At 36.0% G+C, this 22,599-nt stretch overlaps 1 protein-coding gene across 1 annotated transcript in view; it reads left to right on the forward strand.

Annotated features, from left to right (window-relative positions):
* Nucleotides 1–22,599, forward strand: part of LOC123231464 (mannosylglucosyl-3-phosphoglycerate phosphatase-like) — an 83,538-nt gene that overhangs the window by 48,147 nt on the left and 12,792 nt on the right. Inside the window, exons 6-7 of the mRNA XM_044657722.1 lie at nucleotides 20,714–20,861; nucleotides 21,524–21,707. Coding sequence (XP_044513657.1) covers nucleotides 20,714–20,861; nucleotides 21,524–21,707 — 332 coding nt within the window. The remainder of the gene's footprint in view (nucleotides 1–20,713; nucleotides 20,862–21,523; nucleotides 21,708–22,599) is intronic.

Genomic DNA, 22,599 nt, shown 5'->3' on the forward strand with positions numbered 1-22,599 from the left:
GAGAACATAGCATTGTTGTTGATTACAGTAAAAATGAAACCTGAAATAAATGAGGAAATATAATGAGTATCAGATAACAAGCTGGTCAAAATCTCTTACCAGTTCTAATTTTTTTTTCATTATTTGGGAGTTACAATAAAATCATAAACAGAATTAATCTAGCAGCCACAAACTACATTAACTTAAAATGATTCAGTGCAACAGGAAAATCAAGGAAATAAGCAAGATTAATTTACAAAACTAATTAGTAAAATACAGTAAGATATAGTCTCTTTAAAACAGAAATAAAACTCATTTAGTTCCGAGCTTTAAAAGTCTACCCCTGGTTCAATTTAAGGTTCTTTTGATTGAGTTCTGCTGAGTTTAAGGTTGTTTTTTTTTTAAAGTTCAAAGTTCTGAGCAGGTATGGGGGTGAATATTTCTTCCCCTGAGTTTTAGTTCTTAATCACAAGAAAGTCTGAATAGGCCGTGCGGCCCCATTAAAGGTAAACACTAGTTCCATGTGGGCTTGGGGCTAGAGAAAAGCTTAGGTCAGTTTTGTAGAAAATCCCATGTGTAAAGCCTTGTGGGAGTGGGGGTTGCCCAAATTAGGCCTTTAGAGAAACACACGGAGGGCTAGAATGCAAGCCATTACCAAGGGGGGGGGCAATACCAAATCTTTAGCAACAACTGAAGAAGTTTCCGCAGATCTCGACAAGTCAGGACTGGGTGGCAGTTAAAGCAGCAGCCGGGGGGGGGGTGTCATAGCTGTTGGGGCTCGGGGTTCTGGACTCCAGCAGCACCAGCAGCAGGATCGGAGAAGTGGTGAGTCAGCAAAAGCGGCAGAGATCAGTGTAGGCAGGAACGTGAGGCAGTGGTACTGGGACACTTGCAGGCTTGCGGCACAGCAGGAATGGAGATCAGGTCAGGAGTCAGGAGATCAGTGGCAGAGACACACTGGCTGGGCTCCAGCATTTTAGTTTTAAAGCCAAAGCCAGAATCAGCTGGCCTGACCTCCCAAGGTGGTTTTGGCTGGACTGGCTGGCTGAGTCCCGCCTGAGGCAAAAACGTGCTGTTGCTTTTAGCAAAAGCATGGCGAGCAAGACCACTTTCCTTTTTTAAAAAATTGCCCCAAAAAACTGAGCAAGATGGCCAAAAAACAGGCATGGCTCTCTTTAGGCTATCTGGAAAATTGAGAGTTCGAATTTCAACCTTCTGGTTTGCCAAACTGTTATGATTAAAAATGATGAGGGCCGAGATCAAAAGGAAGAATAGTATTTTAATAAAAGCCATGCTGATAGAGATAAACTGACCACACGCCTATAAGGAACCTATTCCAACCTCACCTCCTCCATTTACCTCTCCTCTCTCCGAGCACTCAGGTAGCTAAAAAGGCAGGTAGCTAAAGAGGAAGTCCCAAGTCACTTCCCCCTCTTTTAAAACAGTCCCTCACCTTCAATACGTCATCCAAAACAGGAAACCCATTGGACCACAGGAAATGTAGTTTTAAGGACCCCCACAGGTCCACAGAAGTTTGTCAAACACTATATTGAGGTTCAATCCTTCCAAATAGAACCCCAGGTGATTTTAACTAACACAATTCCATACCTTTTGGTCCTTCAGTATAGATGCAGCCAGATCCTGTGTTATCCTAACTGTGGTTCCATGGTATCTGAATGACTTTTTCTTAGCAGCTTGTAATATTTTTTCCTTGGTCTGGTAATTCTTGAATTTCGCTTTAACATTCCTGGGCATTGTCAGTTGGGGATTAAATGTAGGAGGTGATCTGTGGATTCTTTCAGTCTCCACTTTTCCCTCTTGTTCAATAATGTCAGGGCAGTTTTCTTGTATAATTTCCTGTAGGATGATGTCCAGGCTTTTCCTTTTGTGATGATATTCTGGTAGTCCAATAATTCTTAAATTGTCTCTTGTAATGGGGATAATTTGAGGAAAGTGTGTGGGATAAGGGAATTTTGGAAGGAGGTTGTCAGAGACTTGCTAAGTGAGTAATCTAGGTTACGGGTAGGCTGGGATTAAGGAGATTCAGGATATAATAGGACTGAAGTCAGGAGTATAACACAGAAGGGAAACAGAGATCTTCAGGGGGAGGAGAAATTAAACTAAACAGACAAAACAGCAGGCTTTACAGACTGGGACTTGGACTCAAACACAGGCTGAGGGAAATAGACTAAACTGTAATTAACAAACAGGGTTTAGTTAATTTCACAGGAAGGGACTTGTTTTGAAGTTACACCTTTCTTCAAGATGGATACCCCGACTTCCTTTCAAGCCCAGAATATGTTGATTCTTCCCCTCTTCTTCCCTCTCTTAATAACTAGCAGACAAATTATACTAATAGGTCTGTTGAAACACAAAAGGGTTTATTATCTTTAAAGGTTGATGTCTCAGGAAAGTGGTTCAAAGGAAGCCCTAACAGTTGTCTCAGGAACCTCAGGTGGGGGAAGGGAGGCAGAGATGGAGTCTGAATAAGGACCTGTCTTTAACTCAGCTTACAAAATGCTCTTGATATCTAAAGGGAATAAATGATGACCAACTAGTTTCTTTATATCTAATATTGTCAATATAATTAACCCTTCACATATTTGAACTCCTCTCTAATTACTCTCCTTATTAACTCCACAGACATATAAGGTAAGGGAGGGAAGGTAGGAAATAATATTGGGAAGGAAGATATAAAGGGTTTATCCAAAATAACAATTGCTTAAATAAATATTTCAAAGCTAGGCTAAATTTCAAAACTACAGATAGGTAAGGAAGCAGCTTAGTTGGTTAGACAACCTCTCTCCATGGGAGACCCAAACCAACTGAACTTTTCCTCAAGATTCCAAACCCCTAACTGATTTAGAACTCAGCCAAAGCTTGAAAAAACTATATGACCCCCTCTCTCTATACTACACTCTCCTGAATCTGTTTTCCAGATCTAAGGTTTTGGCAATCAGGTATTTCATATTTTCCTCAAATTTTTCATTGTTTTCTTGTTTTACTCATGTATTTCCTTTTTCCAATTGTCTTCAGCCTCTCTTGATTGTTCTTTGAGTTCTTAAGTTAATTGAATTTTGAGTTCTCCCAAAGCCTGTGTCCAATTCTCTGGAGTTTCTGTTTTTTTCTTGGTCTTCTCTGGTCGTCCTTTGATCCATTTGCTCTTTGTTCATTTCCTGGATAGAAGCTGTTGATTGTAATTTCTTTTTTCTTTTTCTTTTGTTTACTCATGTTTTATCTTTTTTTCCCCCCTGTAATTGGCTGTAATCTTGGTCCTCTGATTATTTGCTGGATCTGTGGGTTTGGGCTATTCAGTCCTGGAAGGGCTTCTTCTCTGCTCTGTTGACTTACTAGATTAGTGAGCCCTGATGCCAGATATTCCCTAGTTGGTAGTAAAAGCTAAAGATGTGATTTGGCTTTCACTGCAATCTATATGGGAGGGGTTTGGGGACTTCTTGCCCTCTGAAGACTTCTTATCTGCCCTATTGATAAGATTAAATCAGGGTGGGGTTGATCTGCAGAGGTTGATGTGCCCTGAAGCCAAAACCTGGAGAAATTGGTGGGGAGGGCAGTGCAAGATCGAATGTTTGGCTGCCCTTTCTGCACTTCCCCTCCAGATCTCTCCCTGTTGTCTGTGATCAAAACCTTGAGTCTGGCATAGCTGTGCCAGGGAGGCACTCCCTCTTGACTAGCACTCTTGCCCACCCAGAGATTCCAGGATCTGCTGGAGACTTGGCAGATTAGGTGGGAGAGGGGACCTCAGATCTTCCTTTTCCCTTTCCCCTCAAGCCCAACAGTTCAAGAATTCAGGCTTTTCCCCCCTCCACATACCTTTCAAGTTGGTTTAGCAGGAGGATCCCCCAGTTCTGTTCTTTTGTCAGATTTGGTTTTCTTCCTCCAGCTCTGTTCTTTTGTCAGATTTGGTTTCTATCCCCTCAAAGCCCTTTGTCCTTGATTGGTGTTGAAGGCTTTACAGAGGTCTAGAGCCTTTCTTTCTTTCCAGAATTCTTTCCAGAATTCCTCTTAGGCATAGGCTTTTTAATCTCACTTTGAATTTGATCAAGTCAGGGGCTGCTCAAATTCTAGCTGTAGGCTTAGACTGTAAGTTTTTGGTCTCACATTGTACATGACTCAATCAGGCACACAATTGATTGTCATGTCCTGGAGCTCTGCCCTGAGCCCCTGGCAAAAAGTTATGGACCCCTTTCTTGGGTCAATCAACTACCTCAAATGGGGATCTTTGTCCTCAACACAGGTCCAGACTAGGACTTCTGGCTTCGCTCTGGGTCCACAGATCAGCCCACTTCAGTGCAAACTGCCCTGTGCTGGAATTCTGGACTTCACCACAGATTTGAAACCTCAAGGGGTGTGCATTGGCTTGGACTTCTATTTGCCCAGACAGGGTCTCAGAGTCTGAATGTTGGCTTGGTATTAGGTTCAGAACCTCACATGGCAGATGTTTTTTGACTACCTTTTAAATAGTTCTTTTCTTGAAAGATGTTTCTCTCTGTCTCCTTGTTGGTTCTTTTATTCTGGTATTCATTTTGTGGTGTTATTTTAATATTGGTTGGAGGGAATTCTCATGGTGACCTTGAGTTTCTCTGCTCTAATCTGCCATCTTGGCTCTGCCCCCAGAAGTCCATTGCTCTGTCTGTTTTTATTTGTTTTTTTTTTCCCATAGAACCAACTCCTAGTCTTATTTATTACTTCAATGGTTCTCTTATTTTCAATTTTATTAGTTTTTCAGATTTTCAATTTAATCCTTAATTGGGAATTTTTAAATTGTTCTTTTCCTATTTTTTTTTAGTTGCATGCCAAATTCATTGATCTCCTCTTTCTCTATTTTATTGATGTGTTTAGAGATATAAATTTTCCCCTAAATACTGCTTTGGCTGTATCACATAAATTTTGATATGTCGTCTCCTCATTGTCATTTTCATTAATGAAATTCTTGATTGTTTCTATAATTTGTTCTTTGACACACTTATTTTAGCATTAAATTTTTTAGTCTCCAATTAATTTTTTATTTGTCTGCACATGAAGCTTCATTGAATAGTTTTTATTGCATTATAATCTGTTGAAAAGAAAGTATATTCCTTTCTCTTGGTATTCAATTTTCTCCTGAGAACTATTAGTGCTAACTTTTCTAAGATTTCATTCACTTCTTTTACTTCTTTTTTATTTATTTTTTGGTTTGATTTATTTAGCTCTGAAAAGGGGAAGTTGAATTCCCCCATTAGTATAGTTTTACTGTCTGTTTCTTCTTGAAGTTCATTTAATTTCTCCTTTAAAAAGTTATACACCATTTTGTGTATATATGTTTAGTACTAATATTACTTCATTTTCTATCATCCCTTTTAGTAAGCTGTAATTTCCTTTCTTATGTCTTTTAATTAGATCAGTTTTTGTTTTAATTTGACTGAGATCATGATTACTAATGCTGATTTTTTTTACTTAAGATGATGCACAATAAATTCTGCTCCAGCCCCTGACTTTTACTGTGTATATGTCACCTTGCTCTATTTTTAAATCTACTCTGCTATCTGCTTCTGTTTTATGGGTGAATTCATCCCATTCACATTCACAGGTATGATTTTGAACTGTGTATTCCCATCTTTCTTATTTTCCCCTTTTGATCCTTCTCTTTTTCCTTTCAGTCTTTTCCTCCATAACAGTGTTTCAGTTTTTATCACCCTCCCTAATTACCCCTCTCTCCTATTACCACTCCCCTTCCCTTGTCTTTTTCTCCTCCTATTTCTCTATATGGCAAGATAATATTCTATACCCCAATGAATATGGTTGTTATTCCTTCTCTGAGCCAGTTAGAATCAGAGTAAAGTTTAAGCATTGCCAATTACTACCTTCATCTGCCCTTCCACTGTAATAGTTTTTCATACTGCTTTAAATTAGATAATTTACCCCATTCTGTCTCTCTGTTCCCTTTTCTCTGAGTACAATCCTTTTTTTCACCCCTTGATTTTTTTTGCATATCATATTACTCTAATGACTTTATTTCCCCACCCTCTGTCTAAGTATACTCCTTCTAACAGCTCTACTACTAATAAGAATTTTTAAGAATTACAAATATCCTCTTTCCATGTAAGAATACCTACAGTTTGACCTTATTGAGTCCCTTAAATTTTCTCTTTCTTATTTACTTTTTTAGGCTTCTCTTGGGTCTCATGTTTAGACTTCAAATTTTCTGTTTAGGTCTGATCTTTTGCTTAGGAATTGTAAGAAATAAAGTATATATATATATATTAGGGTTTTATTGAAAGCCATATTGATAATTAAAGCCACATGCCTGATAAGAGCTAGTTCAAATGCTGTGCCATACCTTCCTACCTGGCCTTCAGCAGGAAAAGAGGAAGTATCAATTCTGTCCTGAGTCTTTATACCTTTGTTTGCGTAATTTACACTTCCTGCCCAACTGTATTATGCAAGAGGAATCATGGGAAATGTAATTTGTAAGAGATCTAAATGTCCACAGGAAGTTTAGAATAGGGAAATCAAAATTAGTTCAAGGACCCCCAAATTTCCAATATCACATTACCCCCTGAGATCCAGAGGAAAGACTGATCTTCCCAATGGATCTTGTAAACAGTCAACTTTTAAATTACCGGAATTTGGGGATAAAAGAAAAGAGGACAAAAACAATGATTGCTAGCTGCATTGACAAAAAGCCAATTAGGGGGCAGTCCTCTTTGGCATAAGTGTGTACATTCAAAACAAATGCATTCAACTCCCCATAGTTCAAGCAATTGCACCCCAAAGTTCATTTTGGATCTTCATGATTCAGTGTAAGTTCTTCAGGCATCTTCATGGTGCCTTCTCCAAACAGGTTCATTGTTTGGATTCTGGGGAGATGGCAAATTTCTTATCCTGAAATTACTCTCAAAAGAATTTAAACTTTACATTCTAGATTAAAAACATATATTTCCTTCTGAGGAGAATTATACATTCCACCCAGAAATTACTCTTAAAAGAGTATAATTTTACATTATAGATTATGATACAAACATTCTGATTATAAACACCCCCCCCGCCCCCGAGGAGAGTTAATATGACATTCTCCCCTGAAGAGGGCACCCCAGGTCAGCCAAGGATACATGGCTGAGCCATGGGGCTGTATGAAATCAATTGGCAAGAGAAACAAAAAACAAAAAATCCAAATAAAAGAGAAAAATCAACTTGTGATTGAAATGCAAAATGTCAAAGTCTTATGTGCAAAAAATGTAAGGAAAAATAAACTTATAACAGGTCCTTGAATCAAGGCCTAAATAAAGTGATTTAAACAGTTTGCCATTACCCATTCAGGAGCCAGGACTACAGAAAGTTGTCATTCTATAGATAAGAGAAAAATCAGGACCAAATTTGTGTGCAAGGTAAGTGTCTCTCCCTGGTCTGATTTGCCTGCACCTTCTCAGGGATGAGCCATAATGATATGGAAAAGGAACCTTTGGTGCTTGGCTAGGGATGAAGCTCAGGGAAGTCTGGCCTCTAACATGTCAGAAAAGCTGTAACCCCAAACCCCAAACACTAGTTTCAAGTCTTCGGTATTGGCATAGAAGTTCTTCAATCCCACATGGATGGGTATGGTCTTTTTGACCTTGTGCTCCTTGGCACTGTGCAGTTTTTTTATCAATCCAAATGGGATTAGTTGGTCTCCATGACCTTGTGCCTTCTTAGCACTGTTTAGTGGCTCTTGACTTCCCTTCTCCTGGAATAAGACAGAAACATTAATCACAGTCCCATAATATTTAACAATAATTAGCAGGTTACCATAGTCTAAGGCTTTTGGGTATGCATTAATATTATAGCAAATATATATTTATATTAAACTTATATTACTGTAAAATCAAAAAAAGATTAACATTAATTATATGTACTTTAAGTACAAAAATGAGAAAAAAAGGGAAAAGCAATAAGAAAATTAAAAATTCAGGGAAAAATACGATGTTTTCAAGTATAAGAATGAGAGAGAACAAAAACACATTGTATTGCACATACAAGGGAAAAATGATAAAAGGACCTTTTAAAAATAAAAAATATATAGCTTAGAATTAGTGAAAGGTTTTTCACCCAAAAATGAGATCCATTTCCTTGTACGTTTTTCCATGAACTCCTGTGAGTGTAAATGGCTTGTATAATATAGGAGATTCTTGATGCACATTCAAATAAAGTACCAAAAATTCCAATTTAAAGACAATAAAAAAACACATTATTATAACCACTTATTATGATGTTTAAAGAATGCTTGGAAATCTTCTATTTATTGAATGACCATTTTTCCCCCCTGGAAGAATATACTCCATTTTGCTAGATAGGTTGTAAACCTAGATCTTTTGCCTTCCAGAATATCATATTCCATGTCTTACAATCCTATAATGTGAGAGCTGCTAAGTCCTGTGTGATCCTGATTGTAACTCCATGGTATTTGAATTGTTTCTTTCTGGCTTCTTGCAGTATTTTCTTTTTGGCTTGAGGGCTCTTGAATTTAGCTATTATATTTAGGGAAGTTGTCATTTAAGGATTTTTTTTCTTGAGATGATCTGTGAATTCTTTCAGTTTCTATTTTATTCTCTTATTCAAGAATATCTAGACAGTTTTCTTTGATAATTTCTTTTATTATAATGTCCAAGCTTTTATATTTTGATCATGATGTTCAGGAAGTCCAATAATTCTTAAATTGTCTCTCCTGGATCTATTTTCCAGGCTATTTTTTCAGTGAGATAGTTCATGCTTTCTTCTGTTTTTTTTTTTTCATTCTTTTGATTTTGTTTTACTATTTATTGATGTCTCATGAAGTCATTAACTTTTACTTGCCCAATTCTAATTTTTAAGAAATGATTTTCTTCTCTCAGCTTTTGAGCCTCCTTTTTCATTTGGCCCATTTCTTTTTGCATTTCTTTTCTTTTCCCCATTTTTTCTCTGACTCTCTTGATTGGTTTTTTAAAATTCTTTTTGAGTTCTTCCAGATGTGAGTCTTATTCATATTTTCCCTTTGGACCTTGTGTGTTTTTGCTTTGCTTTCACTGACCCTTTCTGTGTCTGTTTTGCTTTGTCTCTGTAATAATTCTCTAGAGTTGTTTTTTTTTAAATATTTGCTCATTTCCTCAACCTTTTTCAAGGTAAGCTCTGTTCTCCAGGAGGTAAGGGAACCCTCTTAAACTTTACTCCTTACTTTATGCTATTTCTGTGTTTCTGCAAGTTTCAGTTTTTCCAAGATGGTATGATGGCCCGTGGGCTCAGAGCTCTGAAATATACCTCCCACTGCTAATTCAGTTATGTCCTCAGACTGCGGATAGCTCAAATTCAGGATTGGGTGTATGTTTTTTGGTCTCATTCTGGGCTTGATCGGGTCAGGCACATGGTACACAGCATACTGTCTTACCTTAAGCTTTTGGAAAGGGTCAACCAGCACCAAGTCAGCACCTGTCAGGGATCAACTCCAGGTCTATGGACCAAACTGGGACCTATGACATCACCACAAACATGGACTGGGACTCCTGACCTCACCTCACTCTGGGCCTATACAGTTCAGGCTAAGCAGCACAGACTGCCCTGGGCTGGAATTTTGGACCTCATTGCAGATTTGCTAGGAACTTTAAGGGGTATGCATTAGGTTGGACCATTATTGGCCGAGACAGAGTTTCAGGGTCTGGATGTTGCCTTTGGCTCAGGTTCAGAACCTGGCACAGTAGATGGGAGTAGGGGTACTTGCTGGTAGCTTGCTCCTTACCCCTTGCTGTAGTCTCCTGCTAGCTGTGCTCCTCTCTTACCCCATTGCCCCAGATCTTCTCTCCCTACCTTTCGTGAAAGTGACTTAATTCTGTCTCCTTGTTTGTTCTTTTACTCCTATCTTTGTTTTGTGGCATTATTTCAAGATTGGTTGGTGGTTTTGAGCTTCTCTGCTTTTAATCCACCATTTTGGTTCCAGAGAATATTCTTTTTAAGACTATATGATGACCCATTTAGTCACAGTTCATCTGATGTAATCCTCATGTTTTTGGCTCTTGCTTGTATGATTGATGCTAGATGTAATGGGCTGTTTCTTCAGTGCCAAACATGTTCTTTCCTTGGCTACTTTCAAGTCTACTGATGCTATTCCAGAAGCCTAAAGGTCTGGAGAGAGTGGTTGATTTATAAATGAACTGCTTACGTATAAAAAATAGAAAGTTCTGCTTTTTGACAGTTCCCTCTGTCAAATAGCTGAAAATAAACCTTTCTCTTAGTCTAGCAGAGCTGGTCTTAGCACTTATCCCATAGACATTATGACTTAGAAGGTAGAATACTTTGTTAAGAAATATGAGGGCCATTTTTAGTCTTAGAGTGATCTTATTTAATCCACTTTTCTCTTTCTCTAAATTTTAGGTAAATATTTTCCATTACTTAAGGGACATAGTTAAGGTTAATGAAATGTGTTCACAAAGTTCTTTGAGTTATTTAGAAATACTTGTTATATAAATATAAATGTTCATGATAAAGAAGATGAGGTCTTATTTAGAGTCTAATTTCTAAAACTGTATTTTAGTGATACTATTTTCTCAGCACTCTAGACATGGCAAGCAAAACCCCCCACCCAAAACAAGAAATTCCCTGTCGTCTGGAGTCATGTTTGGTGGAGTAGTGAAGGGTTAGCGATAACTTTCTGGATTGTTACTTCCAGGTTTCTTGTACTAAGTTTAGGGGAAGTCGAGAAGTCTTAGGCGAAGAAATGAGACTTGCATCTCTTCCTAAAGATGGCCCTGGACAAGAATGCTCTTTCACCAGGCCTAGCCAACTTAAATATGAAAACAAACAGCTGCAATGAGAAGGTTCCATTGGTGGAGGTGAGTAGAAAGTGAGGTGGTTCCTAAAAGAACCAGGTTTTTTTCTACTTAAGATGTTGAAGATGAAGGTCAGGGTATTTTTTGAATTGATTTGTACTAGTCTTGATTAAGGGGTAAGTGTAGAGAAAGAAAAGTTAAAATTATGTGAACTTTCTGACTCAAAGTATAATGCAATTGTGAATAACATCTGGAATGCTATTGTCCCCAGGTGTTTCTGGAATTCTCCTCACTTCAATATCCCCATTGCTATTTTCAAGAGGGATAATTTGGAACTATGCAATATATGATGAGATTGATGGCATTAAGCTGGGCATTGTGATCATATTGTCCTTATTTAACATTTTTCACATGCCATGAAAGCATTGGATGTTGTATGTAGTGGCAAATTCATTGCAGTCCAGTAGGTTTAGAATGAAAAGTCAGAAAAAGGAAGTCTTTAAGCATTAAAATAACAAAAACAGAGTGATTAAAGGAGTATTTTGCTTTCTATTGTAAGGTCAAAACATTTCATCAGTTAATTTTCACAACTCTCAATAGAAATGGCATTTGTTGGTGGGCTGTTGGGACTATACTTTTCTTTCTTTAGTTAGAATTCTATTATAATTACTGATATAGTCATTGATTTTTCAGAGTGACATAGAGAAAAACTTGGCATAATATCTCATCCCTTGCATGTCCTGTAGAATATTATTTATAGATTTTTTTCCTTTGCCCAAATTTTCTCTTTATCATGCAGATATAACTGATTGTAGTGCAGTGCCACTATTAGACATTTCTGTTCATAGACTTAAAAGCTAACGGTTAGGGTATGTGTATCTGAGGAAGAGATATGAATAAATTTTTGCATATCCAAAATTCACATTGATACCTTGCAACTGAAGTTATTATTTGTATACAGAAATATTTTAGGATAATCGGTTTTGATTATTGCCATGTACCAAAAATATTAAGAATTCTTATTTGTGTGGCATTGGGCTAGGCTTTATATGAAACAAGGTTTGAATTGGTAGCTATTTTCTTAGGAATTTATTTTTCAGACGTAGATGCTTTGTTTATCATTTACAAAGAAAATTATAAATAAATCCACAGACCTTAGGAATGTTTATTTTGACTTCATACTTACTTTAACAGATTTTTTTAAATCCTTAGAATAATTATTAATTTTAGTTGAGAGGAGTTGGGACCATTACACTGAGTACAGTAATTAATATCCTGGAAACATCTAAAAAGATCAGTAGCAGCCATTGCATGGACAGGAAATTTTGTAATTTTTATGTTTTTGGCCTTCCCCAGAAAAATTTATCTAAGGCATTCAGCCTTTTTAAGTATGACTTTTTCATCTTCTTTTATGATGACTTCACTACAGACTCAGCGAATATGTCTCAGAGTTTAAAAGTGGCAAACGGGAAGGAATATTAGGGCAAAGGTATTATAGAGGAGTGACAGATATATGTACTATGGGAACTGATCTCTCAAGACTTGGAGCTAGTTGAGAATACAGGGGGTGAAACTGTGATTCCTGAAACCCTTTCTGCTAAGGGAATACAAGGATAAAATTCACTATTTTCTCTTTCATTCATGAAATTACAGGTTATGTGTCCAAAGTTCTACACCTAGTGCATTCCTCCTTAAACTTTCCCTTTTTTTTTTCTCCTCTGAAAACTCACAGAACCAATCCATTCCCTAGGACTTCTGGCTTTTTTTAAAACATCTTCAGTACTTTTTGAAAACATTTACATTCTGAAGGTGTTTTTTCCCCTTGTCATACAGGTTAGTGCTTCATTATCATATGGTTTCTTCTAGCTGTTTGATTAAATTTGCCTTTTTAGGTTTCTCTATCTGGACTCTAGTGTATTATATTTCAGCTCAGTTCTTGTCTTTTTTATCAGAAATACATGGAAGTCTTTTATTTCAACAAAGATCCATTTCTCCCCCTAAAGCATTATATTCAGTATTGCAAAGTGAGTTATTACTGATTGTAACCTATCTCTTTTGCCTTTTGGGATACTGTATTCCAGGACATCCTCCAGTTTTTAGTAGAAGTTGAAAGATTTGAGTGGATTCTGAGAAGAATTCCTTGGCACTTGAACTCATTCCTTCTAGATGCTTGATGAATATTGTTTTTGACCCGGGAAGTTCAGGATTTTGGCTATGATTTTCCTAAGTGTTTTTTTTTTTCATATAGTCAGATGATTTTCTTAGATGATTTCTCCTTTACCTGTTGTCCTGGTTAATTATTTTTGATAATATATACCTTGCATTTTCTGTTGCACTTTTAAAAAAACCATTTGATTTTGTTTTAATATTTTTTTTGTTTCATAAATTCATTGTTTTCTGTTTGGCCCATTCTAATTTTTAAGGAATTCAGTGCTTAGTTAAGGTTTATTACCATCTTTTATAAGTTATTTAGTCTCCTTGCTATTTTCCCTCATTACTAGTCCATTTTGTATCTGATGTTTCTTTCATGTATTTTTGTCTTTGTGACCAGGACATTATTTTCCCCAACACTCCAATTGGACTACTGGAATTTATACTCTCCATCTTCGCTGACTTTTTGGGCTTCTTTCAAATCTGAAGTGTTTCTTCCTTGTATTTGGCATTTTCTTCTGTTTATTTATATCTCCCACTACAGATTTGGAATTGGGGTTTATGCTGGGATCAAACTTACTCTCTTACTCTTGGAATTGTCTGGCCCTGTTTCCTGTTATGATTTAGGCTCAGGCTCCCTGGATTGTGGGTTATATATTGGCTGCCTAGATGCTGGTCTCTCCCTGTTTTCCTGCTATGACTAGGTCTTCTGGGTCACCCTACATTGGACTCCAATCTAACCATCTCCTATTCTCAAAATGAAATTCATGCTTTGCCATCTACCTACCTAGGCTTTTTCTCTGCTTGGGGTTTTTGCAGTATTCTGACAGTCTTTTTTACACATTCTTGGAATAAATTTAGTCATTTAAAGTTGATTCTTTATTTTTTTCCTGTGGCATTTTTGGAGCTTTACTGGGGTGTTTTGGGGATTAAGGCTCCTCTAGAACCCAACTTGCTGCAATCATCCCACAGCCTTCTTCTTCACTTATTAGGGGACCTTTCCATACCCAACATAGAGTTCTGTGGGAACATGGCACAAAGACTAAATTTACATGTTATCAGTTCCATTGGAGTGATTCTGAAGCTGCATAGGCATGGTATTAGAAGGTGCTAAACAAACTGAGAACCAGATTATTACTCCCTTATTAATGGGGAATTAACTACAGATGAAAGCCAAGACAACCAGAGCACTGGATCACCATAGCAGTAACTAATATTTATGTAGCATTTACTGTATGCCAGACACTGTGCTAAACACTTTATTATCTCATTTAATCCTCACAACAATTCTAGGAAGTAGTTAATATTAATATCCCCTTTTGTAATATCTCATATTGTAAATAAAGAAAGAGGCAAATAGAGGCTAAGTTACTTGCTATAAGTGTGGAGTTGGGGTAAATCAAGGATCACTAAGCACTCATCTTGGAAGGGACTAGAAGTCAACCTCAGGGAACTCTGAGAGAACTCCGTTTGGGAGGGGCCAACAGCAAGAGGAGTTTGGTGAAAATTCTGAAGATTCTAAACTGCCAACGGCCAACTGCCAAAGATTCCTGAGAGGACATTCAAGCCTTGGGTGGGCTTGGGGTGGATGGTTGAGGGTGGCTGGGAGGTTCTGGACAGAAATTGAGCTCTTCTGAACCCAAAATTCAGGGGAAATCAGGAGATTTCAACAGCAAAATCTTCCTACTGACTTCATTGCCAAAGAAGAAGTCGAAAGAGTTGTGCTCCATAATTGGAGTTAGTGCCCGGACTCTGGAGGAAGCAGGCCCTTGGGGGAACCTTCCTTGATCCCTCTTATACCCCTTCCTTGCAGTTATTCCCCTGTTTGTTAGATAGTGTGAAGGATAGTGAGGAAAGGGAGACTCAGTTTTTGAGTCCAAGTTACAGAAGAAACCAGAACTGCTCTCTTGTTGTGGGGTTCATAGTTTAGAGAAGTTATCCCTGTTCCCTCCTTCCTCAAAAATTCTCAAACATCCCTTACCATGTTATCCTGAATTCCCTCATTCTTATAATAAATCTTTACTACTTTATTAGTGGTAGTTTGGGGCTGTTACTTGGAGGGGAGGAAGGCTGATCTTGTGGTTGAGGGGAAGTCGAATACCAAACACCATCTTGAAGGGCAAAGTGACTTGTACTTAGGGGTGTGGGGAGGCTTGTCTCCATAGTGCTGGCTCTGAGGGTGGCATCTAACCCATTGGGGTCACAACTGATCCCCAACATCTTCCTTCAACATCCCCACTATAGCTTTGCCAGTTGGGAACCTTTTTGAGTTTATTCCCTCATAGGTCTTCCCTGGGATGTGGGTGAGTGAATAGCTGATCTGGCCCATTGAAAGCTAACAAGGGGGGAGTCCAGATACCCACCCCATTTACCATCAATACTCACCCCACATACATTGCCCAGGGTCACATAGATAGTAAGTGAATAAGTTCAGATTTGAACTGAGGTCTTCCTGACTCTGGGCTTTATCTTCCCTTAGTTATTATCCAGAAAATGAACAATGTTCAGAAGAGGAAGAATTATTCTATTATCTGTTTTTAAACAGAGATAAAAATATTACTTGGCATGTGTTCCATCGGAACAAACTGGCTGTCCAGCAGATAAACAGTAGCTGGCTTTATTTTGCATGATGTTTTTCTCACACAAAAGTTTGTCTAGCCTGTAATCTTAATAGAAAAGCAGTGAGAACTTACAAAAAGGTCAAGAAATAAAACTAGTTATGAGAGGGTTAGCTAGTTGTAGAAGAATTTAATGGATAGAGAAGACTTTGAAAGGATTACTGAGGCAGGAAGAATGTAGTAAGGAAGCTTAGATATAGGAGAGGCAGTATGGTGGTAGAGAGACTGCTGAACTGAGAAGTGGGAGAGACTTGGTTTTTGATATTAACTGTGTGACCATGGGCTAGTCTTTTGACCTTTAAAACTCAATTTCCTCAACTGTAATGGGAATAATAATTGCTGTAGTATCTATTTTACATAGCAACTGTAAAGATTAAATGACACAAGGTTTCCACTACATAAATATCAGAAAAAAATGATAAATGAGAAAATGTGGAACAGAACAATATGTAAGGACCTCTTCTCTCTTCAACCCTCCTTTATATCTCATTCCTCCACTCATTCAGCTGAGCACTTCCCCTTTACTTTGCTAAGAAAATTGAAGCCATTCAACATGTGCTTCCCCTTTTCCTCAAAACTCTCCATTATTCTCTTTTCTTTTTAGGTTTTTCTTGGCAGTGATTTTTCCTGATTTTTTCCCTATTTGTCTAACAGTTTCTCAGTATCTTTTGCTGGTTCTTCATCGATGCCCACTAATCTGGGGTATGCCCAAAGGCTTTGGTCTAGGCCCTCTTATTTTTTCTGGAAAGGGGGCGGTAGGCCAAAAATGTTTGGGAACCACTGCTCTATAGTATATTGTTTGATGATCTCACCAGTTCTCATGATTCAGTTATCATTTCTAGATAGAGAATTCTCATATCCATTTATCCTGCCCCCAACCTTTCTCCTGACCTCCAATCTACTATTTCCAACTACCTGCAGGACATTTTGTGCTTCTATATGATATAAACATGTCAAATTCCACATGTCCAAAACAGAACTCATTATTTTTCTTTTCTAGTCTTCTCCTCATCCCAACTTCTTTAGTACTGTCCAAGTCACCACTGTCTTGCCAGTCACCCAGGGTCAGTCTCACTATTATACTGGATTCTCCCCATATACCTAGCCCCTTGCCAAGGCTTATCATCTGTATCTTTTCAACATCTCTCTATTCTTCTCCATCTCTCCTATGGAACTGCTGCCATGATGTGCAGGCCCCCATTACTTCTTGCCTAGTCTATTATAGTGGCCTTTTCTTATCACTGTGACTTTGCAATGGTCATTTAAAAAGCCTAGAATACATAGACACTAAATTCTTGCTAATTGGTTGGTTGATAACAGAGTGTGAATAGAAGGAAAAAATAGAGAAGGAAATAGAGAAGAGAATGTGTTTTCCATTATTTTGTGTATCTTATATGAAATTTTATAGATCTTTCTCTTCTTGTTTTATGTGCATATGTATTATTTAGATTAATTAAAAATCTTTTACTGGAGAGATTACGATAGTTTCATAGAAAGGAATACATATAAATATATGGGTGTGTATATATATTTACATATATGTATACATACACATTTATTATACACACTTTTATTTTCTTGGATTAAATCAATAAATATAGTTGTTTTACTAATCTGAATTGATTTCTCATCTCTTCTATAATTGGGACATGAGGGGAACCCTAAAATAAAAAAAGATGGAGCCACAGAGGTAGATTTCAAGAGGTGACCTTCATTCAGAGATTGTAATTTTATTTATTTTTGTATGGCCTATGTACTTAGCACATTGAATAGGTGCTCAGTAAAGATTAGTTTATTTAAAAATGAATATTTTTTTTCCTCAAGTGCAGGAGAAAGAGGATATTTTTATTGGTAAATTATGATGAAAATTAAAATTGCTTGACTTTCATGTTAGTGCCAGAAATAGATCAGAAAGATCAGAGGGGTCTATCCATTTCCTTTTGTAATGTGTATGAACATACATGTCTCTCCTGTAAAGCTTGTTAAGAAATCTGCCATTGTTGGAAGATCTGGAAAAAGATTTACCCATTTTATTTACTTACTCTTCCTATTTCCTAGTAGTGATGGGGTATAAGCAAATGGACTAAGCAAGAGACTTTCTCCACCTGCATAAGAAGTAGACTAAAGAAAAGGAGTTCTTTATACCTCTCTAATAGCCTGAATTTTCAAGATTATAAGGTTGACCTGAGGAGAGCTGGGAAGAAGCAGGGGTAATATTCTATTAGGTTGGCTTGTAGTAGTGGAATAGATACTATGGCATGTTTTGTATAAATACTCTCTAAGAAAGACTATTCACTTAGCTTATAGTTATTATATTTGGCCTAACCACAGAGTTATAGATTCAAGAAAAGAATGGTTCTTATTTATTCAGAATACTGGATAAAAGAGACATGGTAGAGGAAAAATATGTAGGATTACTAGTCAAAGGAAACAAAACTGATGAGTGAGTTTTCCTTGATGATTAAGTAAGTTTTTGGGTTCTAAATTAGTAATTCCTCTTGAATTCATGTTGGTGAACTAAAAACCTCTTTGAAACTAAATTTATAAATAGACTGTGTTTTTGTCAATTAAAAATTAAGTTTCTATTATTGTTTAAAATAATTTAAAGTTATATATAGTAAGTTTAATCAAAAAAGCCGAGGACTAAGAGCTAAGAGGCCTGCACTTGGCCTGACTACTTACTATCTGGTAATATTCATATCCTTTCATCTTATAGTAGTTTTCTCATCTCCAATAGGAATAATAATAATACCTTTTTTTACTAACATAATAGAACTGTTGTGAGGATAAAATAAGATAATAGATATGAAAATATTTTCAAAATTATCATTAAACGTAAAGGGCAGTTACTATGTGGCAATACTGAAAATAATTAGAGAAAAAAATTTAAATAATAGAGGAAAATAAATGAGAATATTTCAGAGCATTTGTAAATAATAGTTTATTTTAAATGGCCTTCAAAACGTGTTGAGGAAGTAGTTAGGTGACTCAGTGGATAGAGAGCCAGGCCTAGAAATAGAAGATCTTGGGTTCAAATCTGGCCTCAGGTACTTTCTAACTGTGTGACCCTGGGTAAATAACTTGATTTCAATTTCCTATTCCTTACTGCTCTTCTGCCTTGGAACAGATACATAATATTGATTTTAAGAGAGGAGGTAAGAATTTAAAAATAAATGTGTTTGAGAATACAATTGATGAATTTTTTTTTAGAAATATGGTTTAACAAAATTGAACTGAAAAGCCTTTTTGATAAGAATATTGACTATAAGGGAAGAAATGTCTTTCTTATGGAACCCATAAAGCAGTGTGTCTTCCGCTTATTAATCTTTCTAACGTTATCACCAAAAAGTCATCTTGAGCTACTTTAAAGTACCCTGATATAATGAAATAATCAGTGGTTTAGGAATTAGTGACCTTGACCATTCCTTAGTTATGTGACATTGGGCAAGTCCTTATTTTCTGTGAGCCTGAGTTTCTTAGCCTATAAGATGGGGAAGTAACATAAGTAGCTATGGTTCCTTCCATCTCTAGAATTCTGTAACTGTACCCTAACTTCACTTCTTGCTTCTAACACTACTCTTTTGTTGAATAATACTATTACCTCTAATACTACCCTACCATCCTGACTGCAGCAAAAGTTGTTTTCTCATTAGAAAGAGGATAATTTGCCTTCCTTGTTAAGTTTTTCCAATACCTATTTTAGACTCTGTTTACTATTTTTGTTTCTTTCTTGTAGAAACATTCTTCTCTACCAGGTAAATTTCTTTATTTTGCTCCTTTTTCCATTCTTGCTCTTCTTTGTGAGGTACACTATGCTCAGAACATTTTCTCACACCAAGGTCATCAAGCTCCTTCCTTTCATTATTTAAAGAACACTTGAAATTCCACTTTCCACATCCTTCATGAAGTAACTAAAAAAGGTGATCTCTTCTGCCTCAACAATTTTCTGAGCATATAGTTCAATCAAGTTTGGTATTTATTTTTCTGACAGTTTATACAGCATGTAAATTGTTTTAATTTGTCCAATATTTGTGGTTTTCTGTATTTTAAGCCCTTTTATGTGCTCTCCAGTGCCCCTGTTGTCAGTTTCACAAAACTGGCACATTATTTTGCATAGAGCCATGTGGATATGTGTGCTTATTAAAATATTATATACTTTTTAGTGGTGGTTGTAATGTTAATCAGAAAGGTATTTTTTACTTTTATAGCTATATTTTATTTTTTGTTTTTTTATATACAGTTTTAGAATATAAATATTTTATAGGAGACAAGCTATCTCTTTCTCTTTCTTTTTTAAGTTTTTTTAACATTTTTATGAATATAATTATCAAAAAAAGGAATAATTCAGTGTACAGAGAAGATTATAAAGGACTGCACATGAAACTGAACTTCAGTTATACAGTTTTTAAAGGGCATATTTAATTTATTTAGTAATAAGATCTGTTTATTTCCAGTTTTGATTTGAACTTGGTTTTTTCTAGTGCGTTTTAAAATGTTTTACTTATTTTCCTTTCTTCCTCTCTCCATTCTTTGCTTCTTTGAAACTCTATAGTATGCATCTAGAGTGATATTGGTAGTCCCAAAAGCCAAAGTTTAGTGACTTTGGGGTGTAGTTCCAAAATGATTTCCCAAATGGTTGAATCAATTCACACTTCCACCAACATTACATGAGGATTCTTGTTCTCCCATAGCTCCCTGATAGCATTTTCTCTGTATGTTATTTTAGGTAGTCTCATGAGTATGAGGATGAAACCTCAAAAGTTGTTTTAATTTATATCCCTCTAATTATTAGTGATTTGGAGCACTTTTTCATATGGTTCTTGATAGTTTGCATGTCTCTATTTGAAAAATACCTGTTAATATCCTTTCATCTTATCTATTGGGAAACTACTCTTGTTCTTATATATTTCCAGTCTTACATTTCTCTACATTGATTCTTTTCCTCTGGTATTTTAGAATACCTTTAAGGGAAAAAAATCTATATTTGTTATATTTATCTATCTGTTTTGAGTATTACCAATTAAAAAAGTTGTATCTTATTATTTGGGATTCTTGAAAGTAACTAATTTTGGTAATTCTCACTTTTAACTAGCTAATAAAATATATTCATTTATATTTTCTAAAACTATTTATTTCACATTTATATACCTTTTGATAGATAACAATAATATTAGAGCATACCTTTTTAAATTTCAGATTTCCTCAAGTTGCAGGAATGGAATTTGGATTTGATCCAGAGGCAGAGCCAGGACACCGAATTATAAGAGACACTGTAAAAATTCAAGGACAATACTTAAGGAAAAAAAAAGTGTATCTTCTTGCTATTAAGGAATACATTGCAAATGTGAGATTTGGTTCTTTTGAAATTATTATTCAGAAGTAAATCAATATCTGGAAAGGTCTTTTGTAAAGTGAAGACTATTTTTTGATGATTCCATTTTACCATTGGTTTCAGTAAATATTATCAGCTTATTTTCAATTGTTTTCTACATTTTGAATTTAATTTTTTCATTATTTGAATCTATGGCCCTATTATAATCACTGTACTTTTTGTATTTGTATTAAAAATACAATAGTTCAGTCATACATCTTGTTTTTGAAGTTATTTTTAAATCAGTTGTCAGTTTTCTTAGGTATGTTTACTAGAAAGAATGGGTTTCTGAATTTTCATTTTATAAATATTTCTAATTTGTTTAAATGCATTTTATTAATTATAGCAACTTTTGATTATGCACAAAGTTAGGCCTGCTAAGGCTCATTTGTAAGAACTTCCTGCCTAGACAGGCTTTAGACTGCTAGATAATAGAGTCAAAGGGACCAGAATTAAGCATTGGGAGTGGGAAGGACTTTTTGAGTATATTAGCACACACATTTAGAAATGTCTCTTTGAATGCATATCAGTGAATGTTTATATGTCATTATTTAAAGGGAAATATAAAAATTTTAAATTGTCCTTTGCATTGTATTACCTAAAATGGATAACTGATTTTTTTTTAAATTTTTCAGGGGAAGGATGGTTATATAATGCTTAAAAGTTGTCCTCGAATGTTTGATACAGAAACAGCACAGACACTTTCTACAGTGGTTCTCAATCACTTTGAATCAATCAAAATTGTGCAGGGTAGGAAGCAGTGCCTTTCAGGCCATCGAATGAACTTAATTACTATGTCTAAATCAGCATCATTTACAGGTAATTGGCATTTTATTTTACAGAAAATAACTTACTCATGACATTTTAATAGAAAGCATTCATTCAGTGATGATTCACATTCATTTTTATATCAATCATCACTTGATGTGATGATGTTGGAGATGTACTCATATCAAAAATTAATACTCTTGTTTGTGCTGTTTCAATTTCTGGTCAAATAACTGAACCATTTAATCATCCTGCTGGGTTTTGGACTTCCTGTTGTCCATTTATGACCCTGTGGCTTTTAATCTGTGAGACAAGTGACCCATTTATTATCCATTATTCTTGCTGTGTGAATTGCCAAATCTCTCAACAGGACAAAGCACACACCTTTGGCATTGTTCAGAGTTCTTCAGTTGTCATGGAAATTGCAGAAAGATTCTTCATATCACTATTAACTTTGAGGAAATCTAGTAATGTAATGTTCTATATTCTTTGGAGAATGTAGTATATAAATGGAAAGGGAAAATTCCAAATGAACACTGTAATTGCTGTTGAAATATGGGATTCAGACTCTATCTAATAGACATAGCAAAAAATAGTCACAATGTTTCAAAGGTAATATACATAAGGTTTTCAAGAGTGCTGAGATTAAACTTTCATTTTTGGAATTTCTGTTTTTTTTTTTGTTCATTTTGTTTGTGGCCACATTGAATCCCACTGCCTGAAAGCCAGGTTTGTCAAATTTCACCCTTTCCTAAAGGTTCTCTCTTATCCTTAAAAGGTCTGGTTTCTGCCATTGGCTTTAGCCCCTCATCAGTGGTGTTTTTCTAATTGTAAAGGTAACCTAAAGCCCAGTTATATTTAACCACTAACAGATTAGTTTTTACAAAGCAATATTTACTTCAGAGATTTAATAAAAAAATACACAAATTTATACATGAAAGAT

Source organism: Gracilinanus agilis, chromosome 1 (genome assembly GCF_016433145.1).
Source record: "Gracilinanus agilis isolate LMUSP501 chromosome 1, AgileGrace, whole genome shotgun sequence".
Lineage (NCBI taxonomy): Eukaryota > Metazoa > Chordata > Mammalia > Didelphimorphia > Didelphidae > Gracilinanus > Gracilinanus agilis.